At 51.0% G+C, this 19,853-nt stretch overlaps 1 protein-coding gene and 1 long non-coding RNA gene across 6 annotated transcripts in view; one reads left to right on the top strand and one right to left on the bottom strand.

Annotated features, from left to right (window-relative positions):
- The window catches only part of PAX8 (paired box 8), a 62,964-nt gene that overhangs the window by 17,827 nt on the left and 25,284 nt on the right, over nt 1-19,853 (bottom strand). For 3 of the 5 annotated variants that reach the window (XM_043468778.1, XM_043468780.1, XM_043468781.1), the window contains exons 3-8: nt 9,289-9,454; nt 7,093-7,293; nt 5,197-5,285; nt 4,778-4,903; nt 4,162-4,337; nt 219-339 (exon numbers count right to left, since the gene is read on the bottom strand). In XM_043468778.1, coding sequence (XP_043324713.1) covers nt 219-339; nt 4,162-4,337; nt 4,778-4,903; nt 5,197-5,285; nt 7,093-7,293; nt 9,289-9,454 — 879 coding nt within the window. The remainder of the gene's footprint in view (nt 1-218; nt 340-4,161; nt 4,338-4,777; nt 4,904-5,196; nt 5,286-7,092; nt 7,294-9,288; nt 9,455-19,853) is intronic. The other 2 variants (XM_043468779.1, XM_043468782.1) reach the window with 1 other exon arrangement.
- On the top strand, nt 12-789 carry LOC122441778. Its single transcript, XR_006269440.1, has 2 exons — nt 12-231; nt 546-789. It is a non-coding gene; the product is annotated as an uncharacterized LOC122441778 (long non-coding RNA).

The following is a 19,853-nucleotide window of genomic DNA, read 5'->3' as shown; positions in this document are numbered from 1 at the left end:
GTGAGTGTAGACGCAGGTTGCGTGTGCCCCGCGCTGGGGGGCAGGCGGAGAAAGGGCCGAAGATAGAAGGCGAGACCCTCTCGACCCACCTGCTGACCGGCCAGCAGAGTCCCCCTCTCCTCTCCGGGCCCAGGGCCCTAACACCTTCCTCCTCTCCACCAGCCAGCTCTGCCCGCCAGCCGGCCCCCGCATGGCCCAGGAGATTCTGGGCATCGTACCTGCCACCACGGGGTAGGTCTGATGAGTCGAGAGGTTGCGCCCCAAGGGTGTATTGGAGGGGGTCAGGGTGGCCTTCCCGTCGTCCAGGGCGCTGTTGAGCAAGGGCAGCGGGTAAAGACCCTGGGGAACAAGAAGAAGTGAGCGCACAGAGGCTGTGGGCGGCAGGCTCTCCTTTTAAAGACCGCCCCCCCCCATCCCCCGCCAGCCGGCTCTCCCTAGAAAATACCCCCTTCCTCTGTCCCCTCTTCCCGCTCAGTCTTGACTCCACTTAGTCTGTTTAATCAGTTTTTATTCTCTGACTCACAGCCCTTCTGTTTTTCTCCCAGTTCTAGGGGCAGAACTCGCCCTCTGGCAGCTCTGGAATTCAAGGCAGGCTGGTGGCAACAGCGCCAGACACAGAAGAGAGTGGGTCCTTCCAAGGACCACGCCCTGGCTGGATGCTGGGCTTCTTCCTGGTTTCCTCACCCTGTCTGGGCCCACGGAGAGCAAGATGCAGGGCTGGGGCAGTTAGCAGGTGGGACTGTTCAGGGTGATCTCCTCCTTTCATTAAAATATTCTCCAGATGGGAAACACAGGCACAGAGCTGGTCCACACACTTCTCACACCCCACAGAAGTCACACTCCCCTGGTCTGACTCCAGGACCTATGTTCTCAACCACTGCTCTGTGGTGGATAACATCATGACCACATCTTACATGTAAAGAGAGCAGGCATTAGACGTTGCCTGTATTATCCTGATCCATTGCTCCCAACAGCCCTGTGATGTGGGCAAGCAATATTATGTCTGAGATGCTGAGAGCCTGAAGACCAGAGAGGTGAATGTCCTAGGTGAGTATGAAATGGAGTCTAAATCGAGGCCATCTGATCCTGACCCCTGCGCTCTCTCCTTCAGTAAAAGGACAGACACCCAAGCAAAATAGGTAGACTTCTCCCCTCTCTCTCCGTATCCAAGCAAATATAAATGTGCACATTCAGCTTGAAGATGATATTTGTGGTTACTTTTGTTTAAAAATTCTTTATCAAGTACCCCTGGGAGTTTTCTTTGTGAACCTCATTTTAGACTTCACTGAGCCTCCCCTGACATGAGTGGGCCATCTCCTCCAATGCTTCTTCCAAGAAGAATTTGTTCAATTAAAGGCAAGGGTACATCACACCTCATCATGATACCCTCCCACCAGGCCACGAAACAGCACACACCTCTGCTCCCCACATGCGGATCACACATGTCACCAATGTGCTCTGTGAACCAGTGTGCAAAAACTGAAATCAAGACTTGTGCTCCGTGGTTATATAACAGCTCTCTAAAGGCAATCACTTTCAGTGATTTGAGCTGGGTTCTCTAAGGAGCCACAGCAGTTTCTGGTTGCATGCCCAGCACTTACGGAAGTTGCAGTCAACTCTGGAGACCACAAGGGCACCATTATCCTGTAGCAGCAATTACTGACTAAATGGCACTCTGGTTCTACACCTTCTGAGGGGGCTTCCTGCTTTTACTTAGAGCCTGGTTTCATGAAATTGAACAAAATGCCTGATTTCTAGAAAGTATAAGAAAAGTTTTAAATGTCTTGTGGACATGCTGATCTAGTATAAAATACCTCCTCAATATCCTGGTGGTGTTAGTTACTCAGTCATTTCCAACACTCTTGAGACGCTATGGACTGTAGCTCACCAGGCTCTCTGAGCGTGGAATTCTCCAGGCAAGAATACTGGAGTTGGTTGCCCTTTCCTTCTCCAGGGGTTCTTCCCGGCCCAGGGGTTGAACCCAGGTCTCCTGCATTGCAGGCGGATTCTTTGCCATCTGAGCTACCAGGGAGGTGAAAGTCACTCAGTCGTGTCTGACTCTCTGTGACCCCATGGACTATACAGCCCCATGGAATTCTCCAGGTCCGAGTACTGGAGTGAGGAGTCGCTGCTCGCTTCTCCAGGGGATCTTCCCAACCCAGGGATCGAACCCAGGTCTCCCGCATTGCAGGCGGATTCTTTACCAGCTGAGCCACAAGGGAAGCGAGCCACCAGGGAAATCACACCTCAAAATCCTGTAGCTCTCCAAAATCTAACAATTCGGAGGAAAACAAACAAACCTATAAATCAGACATTTCAGTTACGTTACTCCAAATGCCTTAAACATCTCAAGGATGATTGGATTTCTTATTGGGGTTGGACTTGAATTGGGGTGCAGAGGGCACAATTCCTCATGACTTGGACAAGTTTGAGCTCTTGTTCTGCAATGACTGGTTTAGTAGCTGTAGTCTCCTTGACCTCTCTGAGCCTTGGTTTTCTCACCTCTGTAACAGGGATACTAGAGCTGCTTTACAAGGCCAATACAAGGATTAAAGGAGATTTTATATACCTACATTAAACACTTAGCACAAAATGCTTAGTAACACACATGTTCAGTAAATAGCTATTTTAAAGTTACATGAAGAGTCACAAGCTGCCCACTTCTTGAGGCTCAGGAATGGTTCTGCAGAACCCAGTGGGTCTCAGCAGCAAGGTTTCTCTACCAGGACACTGAGTTGTGTTGGGTCCATGTCTCACAGCAGGTTCCTGGCAGACCCACTGCTGTGGCCCCATTCCCCTCCTGCCCAGTCAACCCGGGCCTGGGAGCCATGTGCTGACTTGTGGCTGATCGCCCTGCCCTCTCCCCAGGTCTGCTGACGGCCAGCCTTCTCTGAAGCCCTCCTGGTTGCCACAGCCCAGGCTGATAAAATCGCTGACGCAGATTGCCTGACCAGCTGCATTGTTGGCAAGGGCCCAGCCGCCCAGACAGTCAGTGGCAGTGGTTCAGCTGGTGACTGGCATCGTCACCATTATGCTGCTCAGATCTTAAAGGTATATGGGCTCGCCTCACTCCTGGCTCAGATGACACCTTGAGCCAAGAGGGGTGAGCAGACACCCCTCTAGAGAAAATCCTCAGTTGATTGATGGTGTTGGGTTGGGGGATGGGGAAGACACTGAGGCTGTGGTGTTGACAGAAGATAATTAACAGAGGTGTAGAGTTATTTTTTGGCTCCTGGAGACACTTTGGTCATCTCTGCCAGTTTTTCATAGAAGCCAGCCCCTGATAAGCCATTTCACCTGTCCTGAACACTGGGAATAAAACTTTGCTTGTAGCTTGCATTTCTCATTTCTCAGGCTGCATTTCTCATTGCATTTACTCTACCTTTATTGAGCATCTGTTAGAGGGGCACAGTGGGAGACGCTGGAGGTAAAAAAGATGCCTTGAGATGCTGTGCTCAAGAAATGTGCTATATCTTGACATCTCTGTCCGCTAGGCAGTGACACTACCCCATGAGTTCTGGGGAGCGGCCCCTCCCACCCCAGACATGCAGAAGTCTGGGAGAGTGGAAGTGAAGCGTGTCTAAGGGGCAGGGAAGAATTCATGGACCAGGTGATGCTTGAGCTGAGTCATACTAGCCGAGCAGTACTTTTCCAGGCAGAGAAGTGGGAGGAAGGCATTCAGCGAGGAGGGCACACCGTGTGCTGGGGCAGAGAGGTGTGAACGAGAGGAGCGTGAGCATGGCAGGCACGGGGTGGGGAGGCGTGAGTGGCCCGAGGCGGGGCTGCAGGTGCTGGTGGAGGTCACGCTGTGAAGGCTGGAGCCGCGACTTTATTGCTGTAGGACCTGACCCTGCTATCTGGGGGAGACACTGTGGCAGGGGGATGGCACGGTTGGTTGCATTACTCTAAGCTCAGAGGCTACAGGTGAGGGAAGGCAGGGGGCCGGAAGGATGAACAGGAAGATGCTACAAGCGTCTGGTGAAATAATGCCATGACAGCCTTGGAGCTGCTGGAAGCACGTGCCCTGAGCCCATCAAGCAACTTCTAGTTGCTTCTAGAATTGCCAGTTGATTAGGGAGCTTTCAGAGACCACGTCTTGCTCTGCCCTCCCCCCACCCTCCCACCTGTCTGCTCGCCTCCCGTGCCCGGCTGGCCCCTCACCTGCTCGCCTTTGGTGTGGCTGGGGGAGGCGTAGGCCTCCGGGTAGTGCTGCCGATCAAAGGGGCATTCGAGCGACTCGAGGTGGTGCTGGCTGAAGGTGTCCGTGCGGAGGTGTTTGCGGGGCCCGCTGCTGCTGCTCTGGGAGTCAATGCTCAGCCGGCAGCTGTCCTGGTCACCTGGCAGGCATCCCCCGGCAGGGAGAAAGCTTTCAGGGGGCTTGTCGACCCATCGCCCGGGCCAGAGTGGGGAAGCAGACTCACTTGGGAAGAGGGAAGAGCGAGACTTCCAGGTGGCTTAGAGACAACCCACAAAGTCCTGGGCCTAAGGGGGTCTCTGTCTCATCAGCAGCAGTAGTGTTAGTCACTCAGTCATGTCTGACTCTTTGTGACCCCAAGGACTGTAGCCCACCAGGCTCCTCTGTTCATGAGATTTTCCAGGCAAAAACAATGAAGTGGGTAGCTATGCCCTCCTCCAGGGGATCTTCCTGGCCCAGGGATCAAACCCGTGTCTCCTGCATTGCAGGCGGATTTCTTACCACCTGAGCCACCAGAGAGCCCTGTCTGAGCAGTTGCCCTCCTGCACCCCCACCCTACCCTCTGGTCCCCCCAACACTCACTGTCATCCATCTTCCTCTTGCTGTCGCTGCCAGGCTGGGCGATCCCCAGGAGCCCATTGATGGAGTAAGTAGAACCCAGAGAGTCCGACTGCGGAGATTCTGGGGGCGTCACAGCTGAGCTGGGGACTGAAGTAGGGCAAGACAGAGGGTCAGGATGTGGGCCTGACACCCCTCAGAGCCCCTGCCACCACCGCAGAGGAGTCAGGGGCCCTGCCTACTGGTGCCAGGGTTCTAGCCTGCGTTGTTTCCAGCCCTAAACATTTCAGAAAACCTTCCCTGGGATTCCAGCCAGGTTTGGGCTCAGTTCAAACACACGGGTGTGTCTGTGTAGACATGTTTGTGTGCGACTCTGTGTGTGTACATGGGTGGGAGTGTGTATGCAAGGGGCTGAGTGTGACTGTGGGACCCTCGGCACTCACTCAGCGTGTGTCCTGGGCTCAGGGACTTGGTGGCCACGCAGCTGTCCATGGGAAGGTTGAATGGCTGCTGCACTTTAGTCCGGATGATTCTGTAAGGAAGAGAAGAAAGGCCCTTATAGCAGAAGGAGACAGGGCTTCTGGCTGCCCCAGCTCCATCCACCTTTTTGAGATCCCACTTGAGTATCTATAGACACCTCAAATTTAGCCCATTGTTCTTTTAGTGGCTAAATTGCATCCGACTCTTTGCAACCCCGTGGACTGTAGCCCACCAGGCTCCTCTGTCCATGGGATTTTCCAAGCAAGAATACTACAGTGAGTTGCCATTTCCTCCTCCAGGGGATCTTCCTGATGCAGGGATCAAACTTGAGTCTCCTGCATTGCAGGCGGATTCTTTACCTATTGAGCCATCCAGGAAGCCGCAAACTCAACCTGTCCACACTCAAACCCACGACCTTACTCCTCACGCCTGGTCCTTCCCACTGTTCCCGTTCCACGATTAGCCCACCGGTCACTCAAGGCAGAAGTACAGGTGGGGCTCAATATCTGCCTCCCTCCCTCCTCCATTGAGCCGTCATCATGTTCAGTAGATTTGACCTCGTAACTCTCTTCAACATTGATCCCTTTCTGCATCTCACTGCCACCACTAAACTCTACCTCCAGGGTCACTCACTGGCCCACTCCTATCTGCTCTTGACCCTTTCTAATCTTTTCTTTCTATTGCAGCCAGATTGGACTTTCTGAAATGCAAGTCAGTCTCATGGCTAACATCTCATGCTAAGGTTCTTGCCATTGCTTATAGGTGAGACGTACACAGCATGACCACCGGCCTCTGAGGGGCAAATAGCCTTTATTCACATCTCCACCTCAGTCTCCCTTGTGCTCTCCCCTTCCCTTTACCTACTGGCTTTCTTTTCAGCTTTTCTTTTCTTTTGGCCATGCTATGCGGCTTGTGGGATCTTAGTTTCCCAACCAGGGATCGAACTCAGGCCCTCAGCAGTAAAAGTACAGAGTCTTAACCACTGGACTGCCAGGGACTTCCCTCTTTCAGCTTTTTGTATAAGATCTTATTAGCCACAGGGCCCTTGCACATGCTGTCTCAAGCTCCTTTCACTCCCCCTTTCACCTAGGTAACTCTTATTTGTTATTTCTTACTTGGGACATCTTTTCACAACCTCCCTAAACCAAGCCACCTGACACCAGCTCAATACCCTCATATTTGTCTCCCTAGCCAGACTGAGAACTGCATTTTACCGTTGTTTGTGTGGACATCAATTAGGACTTGATTAGTGTCTGTTTTCCCACTGGACTGTAAGTGCCACACGGACAAGGCTTGTGCATCCTCAGGGCGTACATGTGTGCTAAGTCATTTCAGTCATGTCCGACTCTTTGCAACCCAATGGATTGTATGTTCCTCTGTCCATGGGAGTTCCAGGCAAGAATACTGGAGTGGGTTGCCATTTCCTACTCCAGCCTTAGGGCCTACATATGAGTAAATTATGTGTGAATGAATGAGTGAGTGAATAACTGACTGAGGTGGTGACTGAATGACTGAATGACTAAACAAATGAGTGGATGCTTGAATGAGGTTCAGGTTAGGGGTCTTGTGTCTCATGCAGGAAAGGCTCGATTCAAGAAGAAGTTTCTTTTATTGAATGAAAGAGGATGTGCTATGTGGGGAAGAAAACTACAGAGAGTACAGCCCTGGGGAGGGGGATAGGTTGAGGTGGGAGTGGGGATGCTATAGAGGTGTGGTACCTACCCTGGGCCCAGGGCACTTCCAGCCTGACTTTTCAGCATGCAGCCCCCTCCCAGGCTCTGTTCCACTCAAGTTGGGTCTCCATCATGAGTCCCCCAAAGCCCAGGTACCCCAGTCCCCCGCTGCGGTGTCCCTCTCACCTGTTGATGGAGCTGACACTGGGCACAGTGTCGTTGTCACAGACACCCTCGGCCAGGAGCCGGTCTCGGATCTCCCAGGCGAACATAGTTGGGTTCTGCCGCTTGTAGTCCCCGATCTTCTCCACCACCTTAGGGGTGGCCACCTTAGGCTTTGAGCCCCCTATCACTCCAGGCCTGATGCTGCCAGTCTCGTAGTACCTACTCCAATAGAGAACCCCAAAGAAGTACCCAGTAAGCGGGTGGGGATCTTTGGGCAGCAAATTAGCCAGAGACTCTCGTTCCCCTCTGAGGCTTCTTGGGGAAGGGCCTGAGGGGGTGAACGGTGACCCCCAAGGCTGGTCTCTAACACCACGTTCCTGTCACTGCCTGTTTCCCTTGCATGGGTAGGTTTATGCTGCTGCTGAACCAGAACATTCTTCAAAAGGCCTCACTCTGGGATGCCTGGTTTCTCTCTTTCCAGTTATCCCCCTGGCCAATCTCCTGCACCTGAACACCTTCAGGAAACACCTTATGGAGCACAAGAGATCTCCCTTCTAAGAAAGGACATTTTGAGTGTGCTCTGTGTGTATAAACAGGCTCAAGGTGGTGGCCATTTGCTCCATCCAGTTTTTCTTGGCTGAAGCATGACTGTTCTTGACCATCCTGGTTCTACCCCTCCTTCCCCAGAAAGCCAGCTGGGGTCAATGGGCCCTCTGCCCTGACTTTCCGGTTTCACCTTTGTTCTCCATAAAACCCCTCCAACCCCCCTCCACCCCACCCCACAGCCCCGGCCACTGGTTTTCCACCAGGTTACATGGTTCAGGTTGAAGCTGGTCCTCATGGACTCTGGAACGCCAGCCTGGCTTGGAGCCCTGGCCATGTCCAGCTCCCTAAGCCAAGCCAGCTCTCTCGGGGTCTCCCCACCCCCCATCTCCCATCCCCCAACCAGCTGCTTAGGCAGATCAGTGACCTATGTCAGGATAGCCTACCTCTCCTCCTTGGGGAAACTCTGGTCTCTTGTGCCATGAAATAAAACCTGGCTCTTTAATACTCCCTTTTGGGTGTCACCATCCATTAGCACTCAGCCCCTCTTGGGGTGCTGCAACCCACCTGAGAAACCCCTCTCCTGACCCCAGGAGACCTGGGGACAACAATTTTCCCTGATGACTTCCACCAGGGAGGCAGGGCTTCCCACGTCCAATTACAGGCCTTGACCTCTTTGAACCAGAACTCGTCCTGAATCTCACTTATGGGTTGGGTAAGGGAGATACTGAACTGACACAAAGCCCAGAAAACCCTGCGCGTGGGCACTTCCACTGGAAGTGGTCTTCCAGGTTGGACTACCCTTTGCTGCTCCTGGTCCCTCCTGAACCTTTAGGTTAATGGTTCTTAGCTTTGGCTGCAGAAAATTAGAATCTTAGGGCTTAACACTATACCCAAACTTGGGCTCATTCCCCTAAAGTTCTGCCTTAACTGGTATGGGCTGGGGCTTAAGACATCCATTTCTTTTCTAAATTAAGATTCCCCAGGTGACTCTACTGTGCGGCCAGGGTCATGAACTGCTGCTCCAGAGTTAGCATTCATAAGCGTCACCTGGTCATCTCATAAAAATCACGGTGTCCGGATCTGGCTCCCAGAGAGGGTGCTGCCATGGGCCTGGTCTGAGGCTTAGGATCTGCATTTCATCAAAACACTGCAGTGCTTCTATTGCAAGAGCTCTGGGAGTTACAGTTTGAGAAGCACAAACTCAGACACCCCTCGTGCTGGAGTGAGACCTCAGGAGCCACCTCTGATTGCGTGTCCCACCCCGCTCATTGCTGTTCAGTCACTCAGTCATGTCTGACTCTGCAACTCCAAGGACTGCAGCATGCCAGGCTTCCCTGTCCTTCACCACCTCTCAGAGTTTGCTCAAACTTATGTCCATTCCTTGGTCTCAGCAGAGGTAAAGCCTTTGGGGAAGATTCTTCTGCTTTAGGAACAAAGAAGCCTGTAGAAAACGGGACGTGGGGCAGAGGAGACCATGGGGGAGGAAGAAAGGAAAGGAAGGAGAAATGGACGAGGGAGGAAGGAAGAGCAGGAAACCACACAGATGAGCAGCAGATGGGCGAGGCCTGGAAGCCCTACCACATCCTGTTCAGGTCCTGGGACCTAGGCGGGACACCAGAGTGGACCCGAGTCCCTGGGAGGGAAGGGGGTGGGGGTGAATTTTGTGCTTACCTGCCAAGGATCTTGCTGACACAGCCATGGCTGACACGGAGCTGGCGGGAGATGTCGCAAGGCCTCACGCCCTGGTGGGCTAGGTCCACGATGCGCTGACGCACCACTTCAGGCAGGGGTCTGCCATTCACAAAGGCCCCTCCCAGCTGGTTCAGCCCTCCGTGGCCTGAAAGACAGTAATCCGGGGGGACTGCTGTCAGGGCCACCAGGCAGAGAATCAGCTGGCATGTGGGCCTTGGCTGTTGAGAGCCCCTAAACGTGAGCTCTGTTGGTCACACCCCTGGGGCTCCTGCTGTACCCCTCTGCTTCCCGCCTCTGAGGGGGGCTAGCTCAGGGTGGCAGGGGCAGGGATGTATGATGCCACAGAGGGGCACATTCCACTCTGGGGACTTTTTGTGTCTGCTCAGTATCCTCTCATGGGCTTCCCAGAGGGCTCAGCAGATAAAGAATCCACCTGCAATGAGGAGACACAGGAGACGCAGGTTCAATCCCTGGATCAGGAAGATCCCTGGAAGAGGAAATGGCAAACCCCTCCAGTATTCTTGCCTGGAGAATTCCATGGACAGAGGAGCCTGGCGGGCTACAGTCCATATGGTTTGCAGAGTCAGACATAACAGAGTACACACACACAGTCTCCTCTCAGACCCTCAGCACCTCACTCCAAATAACAATCCCACCACCTCCCTCTACCCTCTGGAAAGTATCTAAGGAGTTGAGGATTCAGGGTCTGTCTTCCTACTCTGACACTGAACTGTGTGATCTTGGGGAAGTCTCCATGTCCTCTCTGCGCCTCTGTTCATCTCTAATGAGGGCATGGGACGAAGAAATCAGTGGTATTTAAGTTTCTCGTTCTCATTCTTCTTTTGAACTATAGAACTAGATTTTTTAAGTACAGAGACAATGAGAAACCCAGACTCAAAAGAATAAAAGCAGAGCTTCTCTGGTTGAGCTAGGACAGAGTGGGCCTTGTCCTTCGGCTCCCAGCTTGAGCTCTGTTCGGAGCACTGAGCGGCAGGCAGAGACCTCACTGGCCCATGTTCTGGGGCTTCCAGGACTGATGTGCCAGGCAGTGGGCAGTGGTGCAGAACATGGACACACCATGATGTGCGCCTGTCTCCTTAGCTGCCTTCCTGACTCGGCCCCTACCCTCCAGCCCCAGCCTTTGTTTCATTCTGAGCCCATCCACTATTCTCAATGCTTATTTATTGAGTACCTGCTACATGGCAGGCACTGTACCAGGCCCTTCCACTGTTGAGTTGGATAAGGTAGATATGATTCCTGTACTTGCCCCATGGGGTTCAAGTGAAGAGTCAGACCAGCTGGTGGCCGCATGGCATGGCCACATCTGGGACACCTGCAGTGGACCTGAGCCAGCAGTGGGACTCGGACATGAAAGGGGTTGTGGGAACCCCTGGAGGGGACCAAGCCCAGGCTCAGGGGGCCAGAGAAAGGTTCCTGCTGTTGGTATTGGTTTAGTTGCTAAGTCATGTCCAACTCTTGAGACCCCATGGACTATAGCCTGCCAGGATCCTCTGACCATGGGACTCTCCAGGCAAGAATACTGGAGTGGGTTGCCATTTCCTTCTCCAGGGGATCTTCCTGACCCAGGAATCAAACCTGGATCTCCTGCATTGCAGGCAGATTTTTTACTGACTGAGCTATGAGGGGAGCCCTAGAAGAGTTCCTGGAGAAGTCTAAACTGAGGCTGAAGATAAAGAGGTGTCAGACTAGAGAAGGAGATGAGGAAGAAAACTGTTCCAGGCAGTGGGAACAGCATGTGCAAAGGCTTATAGGTAAGAAGGCATCTGTTAGATTTATCAACATACTCAGTTCTCTAAAATTCCTAGATTCTGGGGGTGCGAGCTTCAGGCCTGAGGTCTTCCTTTGACCAATGAGGAGACCAGGGCTTAGAGAGTCACAGTGAACATTCATGGGACTGATGTGACTCAGCCTGCATGATGAGGGGTCAAGATCTAACCAGGAACAAATGCTCCTGTTGGGGCTGCTGGCAGAGCCCTGTTCTATGGCCAGAACAGATCCTGGAAACTTGGCCTTGGCCCTACAGTCCCACGCTAGAGATGCCATGGTCCCAGCATGATGATTTGGTGATCTGGCTAGGATGGCAGAGCCCCGGGGTGGGAGTCAGGGGGAATAGGCAGACGGGCAAGGAGGAAGAGCCATTGCCAGGCCTCCTGTGTCAGCCCGTTAAGGACTATTTACTGCTGAGGGCTGGACATGCCTCTGTTAGGCACACTGTGCTCATTACCACCCACTGACTTAGCACATTCAGAACTGCCTTGCAATGACCCCTCAGGGGCTCAAGCTGTCTTCGGCAGAGCGGTCAATGTCTGTTTTTTTTTTTTTTAAGAGGCTACAAATGCCTCTGGCCTGGGCACTGAGTCAGGAGGAAAAGCCCGCTAGCCAAACACCTGGCAGGAAGGACGCTACGATCCATCTCCCTAAGTGGAGGCCACTGGGTGACCTTGGGCACTGCTTCCACCTGTCCAATTCTAGGCAATTTGCCCTGGCCAGTGTGTTTCCACCAGGGCTGGGAAGATATCCCAGGTGCTCAGCAGAGGGGCCTGAGCCCGCTTTGGAGAGGGCTGACTTCTCGTTAGCCACAGGCAGTCCTGGAGAGTGGCTCAGCCTTTCCACCCTCACTCCATTCCTGCTGCTTTTGGCTCTTCTGGGTCCAGACACTGAACACAAGGGGGCACCAGAGAGCCACCCAAAGGGAGAAGACCTTGAGCAGCTCATCTTTGTCCCCATTTTCCAGAACTTAAGACTGCCAAGCCATCTAGGAGCAAAGGTGTTCATGCTAGGCCCACTACATCTGAAAGCTAGGGTTCCTGCAGGTGGAAGTCTTCACCCCTAGAAAGGCAACTGGTTAAAAAAAACCCAAAGGCTATTTTTTTGGTAGCATGAATTGGGAATTGTGCCTTAAAAACAAACCTATCCTGTTTCTCCACTGAAGCTGTGGGGGGACACTGTCCTAAATCTTCCTGAAGGACTTGCTGATAGGTATCCTTAGAGACTCAAACTCTCCAGAACCCTCTGGAAGGGTTATTTACTAGATCAGCTGGCATCGGTGTGAAAGGGAAGATGCACTCATACCTCGGGCTCCTAAACTGTGAAGTCCCTGCTGACTTATTTCATTTTATTGACTTCTGAGTTCTTTATATTACCGTGCCAAGGGTGTTGGGCTGGATTCCTGTGTTGACTCTGGCTATTTTAATGTCTTTTTTCAGTAGTTTCTTTTATTCTGTAAACTTGCTTAAATTATTTTAAAAAATTCCTTAAATTTCCTTCTGAAGAGTAGTTTCTTTTCCCCCCAAGGCTTATTATTATTAATTTGTTTATCCCTCCATGTATATAGTATTTTACCATGTAGTCATTTTTTTAAATAGTAGGTCCTTGTTTGTTACCTATTTTATTTACTTATTTTTTTGGCCATGCCGCATGGCACATCGAATCTTAGCTCCCCAACCAGGAATCAAACCCACACCCCCTTCACTGGGAGCACAGAGTCTTAGCCACTGGCGTACCAGAGAAGTCCCTGGTTTTCTATTTTAAATATAGCAGTGTGTACATGTCAATCCTAAACTCCCAATCTATTCCTGCCCCTTTCCCCTCTTGGTAACCATAAGTTTATTCTCTAAGTCTGTGAATCTGTATTTGCTTTGTAAATAAGTTCATTTGTATCAATTCTTTAGGTTGTGAATATAAGCAATATCATATGATATTGTCTTTCTCACCATATATTTTTTATACATTTTTAAGGGTTATGCTCCATTTACTGCCTGTTTTAATTTTATGAGTTGAGAAAGTTGGGGGTTTTTTCAAGCATATTGTTTCTATCCACTTATTAAGAGCTAAACAAAACATCCTGCAGTGTCTGATGCTGACCTCAGGTGATGGCTGGTAAAGAAAATTTCAGAGAAAAACTTAATTGCATGTAGACCCCCCACCTCAGCCCCATCTTCTTAGAATAATGATTTTTATTGTTTGTATATTATAGTTTTCATCTCTTTTGATCTCAACACGTATATGCCAAGTGGGTGTATGCTTAGCCTTGAAGTCCTATCTGACTCTTTGTGACTCCATGGACTGTAACCCGCCAGACTCCTCTGTCCATGGAATTCTCCAGGCAAGAATACTGGAGTGGGTTGCCATTTCCTCCTCCAGGGAATCTTCCCGACCCAGGGATGGAAACTGCGTCCCCTATGTCTCCTGCACTGGCAGGTGAATTCTTTACCCACTGAGCCACCCGGGGAAGCCCATATATACCAAGTACTGAGTGTATATCAGAACACTGGGAAAGTCACCTTGAACAAGACAGGAAAGCTGGCCCTTGAGGAACATACAGTCTTTGGAGAGATGCAGTCAGATAAATTGAACTCCCCTGGTGGCTCAGACAATAAAGAATCTGACTGCAGTGCAGGAGCCCTGAGTTCAATCCCTGGGTAGGGAGGATCCCCTGGAGAAGGGCATGGCTAGCCACTCCGGTACTCTTGCCTGGAGAATCCCATGGACAGAGGAGCCTGGTGGCTACAGTCCATGGGGTGGTAAAGAGTCGGACACAACTGAGTGACTAACACACACACAATCAGATAAATTGGGAATCATCATGTTAAGAGAGAGGTTTTTAGGAAGAGGTAAGTCAGATGCCAGAGGAGCCCATAAGTGGTCAGAGGGAAGCTGTCGGGCAGAATGACTAGGAGGTAACCAGGAGAAGAAGCTTCCAGAGGAAGAAAACCCACACATAAGGCTTTGGTGCTCTCAAGACATGGAAAGACAGTTACTGTGGCTGTCGGAGAGGCAGGGTAGAGGGTGTGGAAAGAGCGTGCTGGCTGCAGATGGAGATGGGCCCTATGGTTTGAGGTTTGGAGCCGAGTCCTGGTCACCCAAAGTCTTTTGTCCCTCCTGTATCCGGTGTGGGGGAGTGGACGCCTTTGGGCAAGTCACCACCAGACTAGCAGCCTAGAGGTGGGCGCATCCTTCCTTCCTGCCCCAGGGCTACCCACCATGCTGACCACCTGCCCATGTGGCTGTGGACCAGGTGGGCTCTCAGGCCGGAAGCCAGGAATGAGTAGGAGCCCCTGGTTGGGTGCGGGTGGGAGGTGGGGAAGGTGTGACCCAGGAAGAGGTTTGAGGCTTCCTGAACAAAGGCCCTTTGTTGGTCTGGAGGTCGTGGGGGTGGAGGAAGAAGATAAGACGGCTTGGCTGGACATAAGTGGGTTCTGACTGTGAGATCCTCAGACAAAGGGATGCCAGCTTGCCTGGGGACAGAGAGCTCTGAACCTATAGTGAAGGGACAGAGCTCTACAAAGTTCTGGGTGAAGCCTGCTGTCCAGAAATGTATATTTTGGAAAAGTGACCATTTGGAGAGATCTGAGGACTTTCTTTTATCATTCTTCACTCCTTAACAGGGCTCTGAGGAGTAAGGATGGTAGGAGGAAAAGAGAAGGGGCTTCCTAGGTGGTGCTAGTGGTAAAGGTTCCACCTGCCAGTGCAGGAGACACAAGGGACATGGGTTCCATCCCTGGGTCGGGAAGATCCCCTGGAGGAGGAAATGGCAACCCACTCCAGTATTCTTGCCTGAAAAATTCCATGGACAGAGGAACCTGTCAGGTTACAGCCCATGGGGTTGCAAAGAGTCAGACACGACTGAGCACACATGCACAAGGACAAGAGAAAAGTCATTGCCCCAAATTCCTGTTATGTGCACGGATCCTCGGACCCTTGAGATGTAGGATAATTTCCCTGTGCCCCACAATCTTTTTTCAATTTTGATTTAATTTTTCTTGGCCATGCCACATGCACAGAATGTGGGTTCTTAGTTCCCAGACCAGGGATTGAACCCATGCCACTGGAGTGGAAGTGCAGAGTTTTAACCACTGGACTGCCAGAGAAGTCCCTGGGCCCCATAGCCCGAGTCTTAGTCACAGCACTGGTTGCATTGGACAATACCTTGATCTGCTTAGATTCTTTTATGAGATCTTAAGGGCAGGAATCCTGTCTTTGTATACCTAGCACCTGTTACAAAAGTTTAATTAACACTTTGGTAAATACACGTGGCAGAAAAATGCTTTACAAATGTGAGGGGGGCTGTTGTGATGGTGAGTGGATTCCCCACTGCGAGACCCCCAAGTCCCATGGCTGGGTACTTTTCCCCCTTTATGTTCTATCTAATTTCTCACATTGCTGCCTAGCCCGAAAGCAAGAATGATTCAATGTATTGTGCTGTGAAAATTTCCACTTGATTATCTGGAGATTTTTGTTTCAGCCTAAAAGAACTATCAAGATGGGCATCTGAGCCTTTGAAGGACTACAGCGGATGATGCAATGGATGCTTTCAGGTGTCCTGTAAATCTCGTTGTACCCGCTTGTCCTCCCCAAGGCACGGGTCCCCAACCTCTAGGATCTAATGAGTGATGACCTGAGGTGGAGTTGATGTGACAATAATAGAACTAAAGTGCACAATAAATGTAATGCACTTGAATCATCCTGAAACCATCCCCCTACCCTCCACTCGGTAGTTTAATTGTCTTCCAGGAAGCACATCCCTGGTGCCAGAAAGGTTGGGGACTTCTGCCTCAAGCATGGTGGCCGTGCTAGAGCTACCCAGTCTCTGACCATCTCAGCCCCATGATGTTGTCTCCCCAGCACACTCACCTGCAGGCCTGTGATTTCCTGCTGTAACCTTGCAGCTGTTCCCTTAGGCTCCATGCCTTTCTGGCACAGAAAGGAATAAAGACCAGGACCTCTGCCTCAAATCACTGCCAAGGAAGTTGCTCCAGGGCCATGGAGACCTACTGTTCCAGCCTCTTGTCCCACCTTCCACCCTAAGTCTACATGCTGAGTCCCTCCATTATCTGTGAGGTTTAGGTTACCTGGGCACGTTAGGCCCTTGGACTACAACACAGGGGCTGGGACGCTGAGAAGCAGCAGTATGCATTTGGTTTTACCCCGGACTTGCTGCGCAACCTTGGTCTCCGTGCCTTGCACTCCTTCTCCCAAGGGTGACCAGAGAAGAGAGACAATAGGTCGGTGAGACTGCCGCTTGTTCCTCTCATCCATCTCTCACTGGTTCCTTCCACCTGTGCCGCAACTCTGTCCATCAGCCTCCTATGTCTTTGTATTTTATATTAGTTGTGCATTCTTAGTCGCTCAGTGGTGTCTGACTCTTTGCAACCCCATGGACTGTAGCCTGCCAGATTCTTCTGTCCGTGGGGATTCTCCAGGCAAGAATTCTGGAATGGGTTGCCATGCCCTCCTCCAGGGGATCTTCCCAACCCAGGGATCGAACCCAGGTCTCCTGCATTGCAGGTAGATTCTTTACTGTCTGAGCCACCAGGGGAGACCAAGGAAGAAGTAACTAACTTTATATTATGTCTCTCTTTTTTTTTTTTTACCAGGCCCATCCCCTGGACCTCCAAACAACTAAATTCATCTATGCTGCCTCCCCAGCGTCTGCTTGCAAAACAAAACCAAACCTCCCCTTGACTAGGAAACCTCTCTTTCTTATTGATGTCAACCAGATTTCTCAACAAGTGGTCACACTTGGCTGTCCCTTTGTCCTTCCCTTCATCCCTTGCTATTCAGGGATCACCTTGCGATATGCCTTATGCTTAGCAGGTGCTCAGATGCTAGGAAGTTGGTGGATGGCAGGTGCTGAGTTGGACCTCTTAAAGAGGGTTCCATGACAAGGCTTGGCGCTTGGTCCCGGTTCCTTGTGTTTCTCTTTAATGGGGTGTCTTCCCTGTTTTGTTCTATGCTATCTACATTTTTTCAGGCTGCATTCAGGTCTCAGTGCTGCCTCACTCTACACCATCATCCTTGGTGATCCCACCCTCTCTCCTTGTTTTATTTTCTAACCCTGTACTGATGGGATCTGGGCATCCAGCTATCTTTAGTCTAGATCTCTCCCTCATTTAAAAAAATAATTTTATTTACTTATTTTTGACCACACTTTGTTGTGCTGTGTGGGCTTTTCTTTAGTCGCAGCGAGCAGGGGCTACTCTCTGGTTGCTGTGCGAGGACTCATTGCCTTGGCTTCTCTTGTTGCAGAGCATGGACTCTTGGGTGTGTGGGCTTCTGTGGTTGTGGCTTCCGGACTCTGGAACGCAGGCTCAGTAGTTGTGGCTCACAGACTTAGTTGCTCCATGGCATGTGGGATCTTCCCAGATCAGAGATCGAACCCGTGTCTCCTGCATTGGCAGGAAGATTCTTTACCACTGAGCCACCAGGGAAGTCCTTCCCCCATGTTTATATTCAGCTTGCTATTAGAAATTTCTGGGTGACAGAGGCGCCTCCTCTAAGACTATCTGGGTTGGTCACGATACCATCCGCTATGCAAGCATAAAACCTGACCTTCAGCTTCATCAGAGGCCACCTCCTACCACACTCTCCGCACTACACACTCAGAGACCTTGTGTGTGACCTTGGAGCTCATTGTGTCCTCCTGTCTTGGGGCCTTTGCACAGGATATTCCCTCTGCCTGGCTTCTTCTTCTTCTTCTTTTTTTAAAATATGTATTTATTTATTTGGCTGTGTCTGATCTTAGTTGCATCATGCAGGATCTTTTATTGAGGTGCATGGACTCTCTAGTTGTGGCTCAAAGGCTCCAGAGTGGTAGGCTCAGTAGTTATGTCCATGGGCTTTCTTGCTATGATGCATGTGGGATCTTAGTTCCTTGACCAGGGATCAAACCCATGCCCCCTGCATTGCAAGACAGTTTCTTAACTACTGGACCACAAGGGAAGCCCCTGCCTGGCTTCTTTGTCTCTGAAACCCTAATCTCTAATGTAATGCTTGATGCACAGTAGGTACCCAATAAATGCTGGTTGAGTTCATTGTTGGAAGGAAGGAAAGAGGGAGGAAAGAAGGGAGGGAGGAAAGAGAGGGAGGGAGGGAGGGAGGGAGGCAGGAAAGAAAGCAGGCCCAAAGCAAGCTGAGTGAAGCCCACACATTCTTTGCTTTCAGCAGAATTCTGTCTCTTTCAATGACACATACTCTTAGACATGAGTTGTTTTTAACAGGAGGCCCAGACATCATGACACAGGAAAAGAGAGGTCTGCCTTCCTTCGGCAGGAACCATGGGATGAATGCAAGGGCCTTTCAGTTGGCTTTTACATCCAACCTTCAAGGTCATCATTAAGGTGTGACACTTGTCAGGCTCACACCTTTGCGGGGAGCATAATGGCTCACACGCACCCTTGTCGGTTGGGCAGGAAAATTCCGTGAGATGAATATTCCTGTCACCAGTTTACACCAATAAGAAGACTGTCACCAACTCAAAACCTTGGGTTCCAAATTGGGAAGCCTTTTCTTCCTACCCCTGGCCATAGAGGGCTATGGAGAATGATGAGGGGTTTACAGTGCTGGTGGGGAGATTTCTATGTGCACCGAAGGAAAGAGCCACAAGAGCCAGCTCCAGCTAGGGAGGACCACAGTTTAATAGCAAAAACCTCCTCTCCTGGGAACTGGGACATCCCTGACTCAGAGACACACTTGATAAGTTTGTGACTCAGGGCTGTGGGGTGATGTTACCCCTGATGTCTGTCCATAAAAAAGAAACTGGTTCCCCAGACCTCACAGCCGAGGAGTTCAGTGCTGTGTTTTGGGTTCAAGGCCAAGGACATGACCAAGCCAGTCCTGGGATCCTGTTTCCTCTGACCTCCTCTGGCATTAAGTAGAGCATCAGTCAGGAGCTGATCAGAAAACACAAACCTGTTTCTAGGTATTTCAGCAGAGGTGCTTGAATACAGGGACCTGTTTATCTAGGTGGTTGAAGGCTGTAAGAGCAGAGAGGAGCACTGGGGTAACCCTGAGACAGTAACTGTAGGAAGACGCCCCCATTCCTAGGACCAGGGAACAAATGGAAGAGGTTGGACTTATCAGAACCTTGACACTTGGAGGATGGGCCAAGGGGGCTGGGCTCGGACCTCCAAGGTGATGGTAACTCTTGGCTACCGCTCATCCATCTGAGGGGCACAGGAGGCTGGGTTCCTGGAGAGTTTGTGTCTGGATCACCTGCTGCTGGTGAGGCAATGCTGACAAGAACCACGTGCAACAAGAGGAAAGCCCTGTCTCATCCTTCAGCTTTTTAGCCCTTCTGCGTGGCACACTTATCAGTCCTTCATAGAAGCCCAAACTATAAGCAATTTGCAAATCTGTCCTCTTGCCCTGATAAGTGGGGTGAGGGTCATTTATTCATTTATTTTCATCCACTGAAGCTGTATAGGGTAGAGGTTAGAAGAGCAGGCTCAGGAGACAGACTGCCTACATACAAAGCTCTGCTCCCCCTCTGATTTTGGCATGAGCCTCACCTTTCTCTGCCTCTTTTCCTAGGCGTGTTGTGTGATCTACATAGTGTTGTATGCTATACACGATGCGTGCATAGCACTCAAAAACATTCTTCATGATCATCTGACCATCACTGCTCCCAGGCCAGGCATGGCTCCAGGCTCCGGAGATGTATAGGATTAAGACAGGTGGATCTTCACCCTCTTGGAGGTTGTAATTTTATGGGAATGGTTTTAATTTAATGAACTCATTTCTCT

This window comes from Cervus canadensis, chromosome 5 (assembly GCF_019320065.1).
Source record: "Cervus canadensis isolate Bull #8, Minnesota chromosome 5, ASM1932006v1, whole genome shotgun sequence".
Classification (NCBI taxonomy): domain Eukaryota; kingdom Metazoa; phylum Chordata; class Mammalia; order Artiodactyla; family Cervidae; genus Cervus; species Cervus canadensis.
Note: the sequence above shows the minus strand (reverse complement) of the source record. Positions and strands in the feature narration are given on the sequence as shown.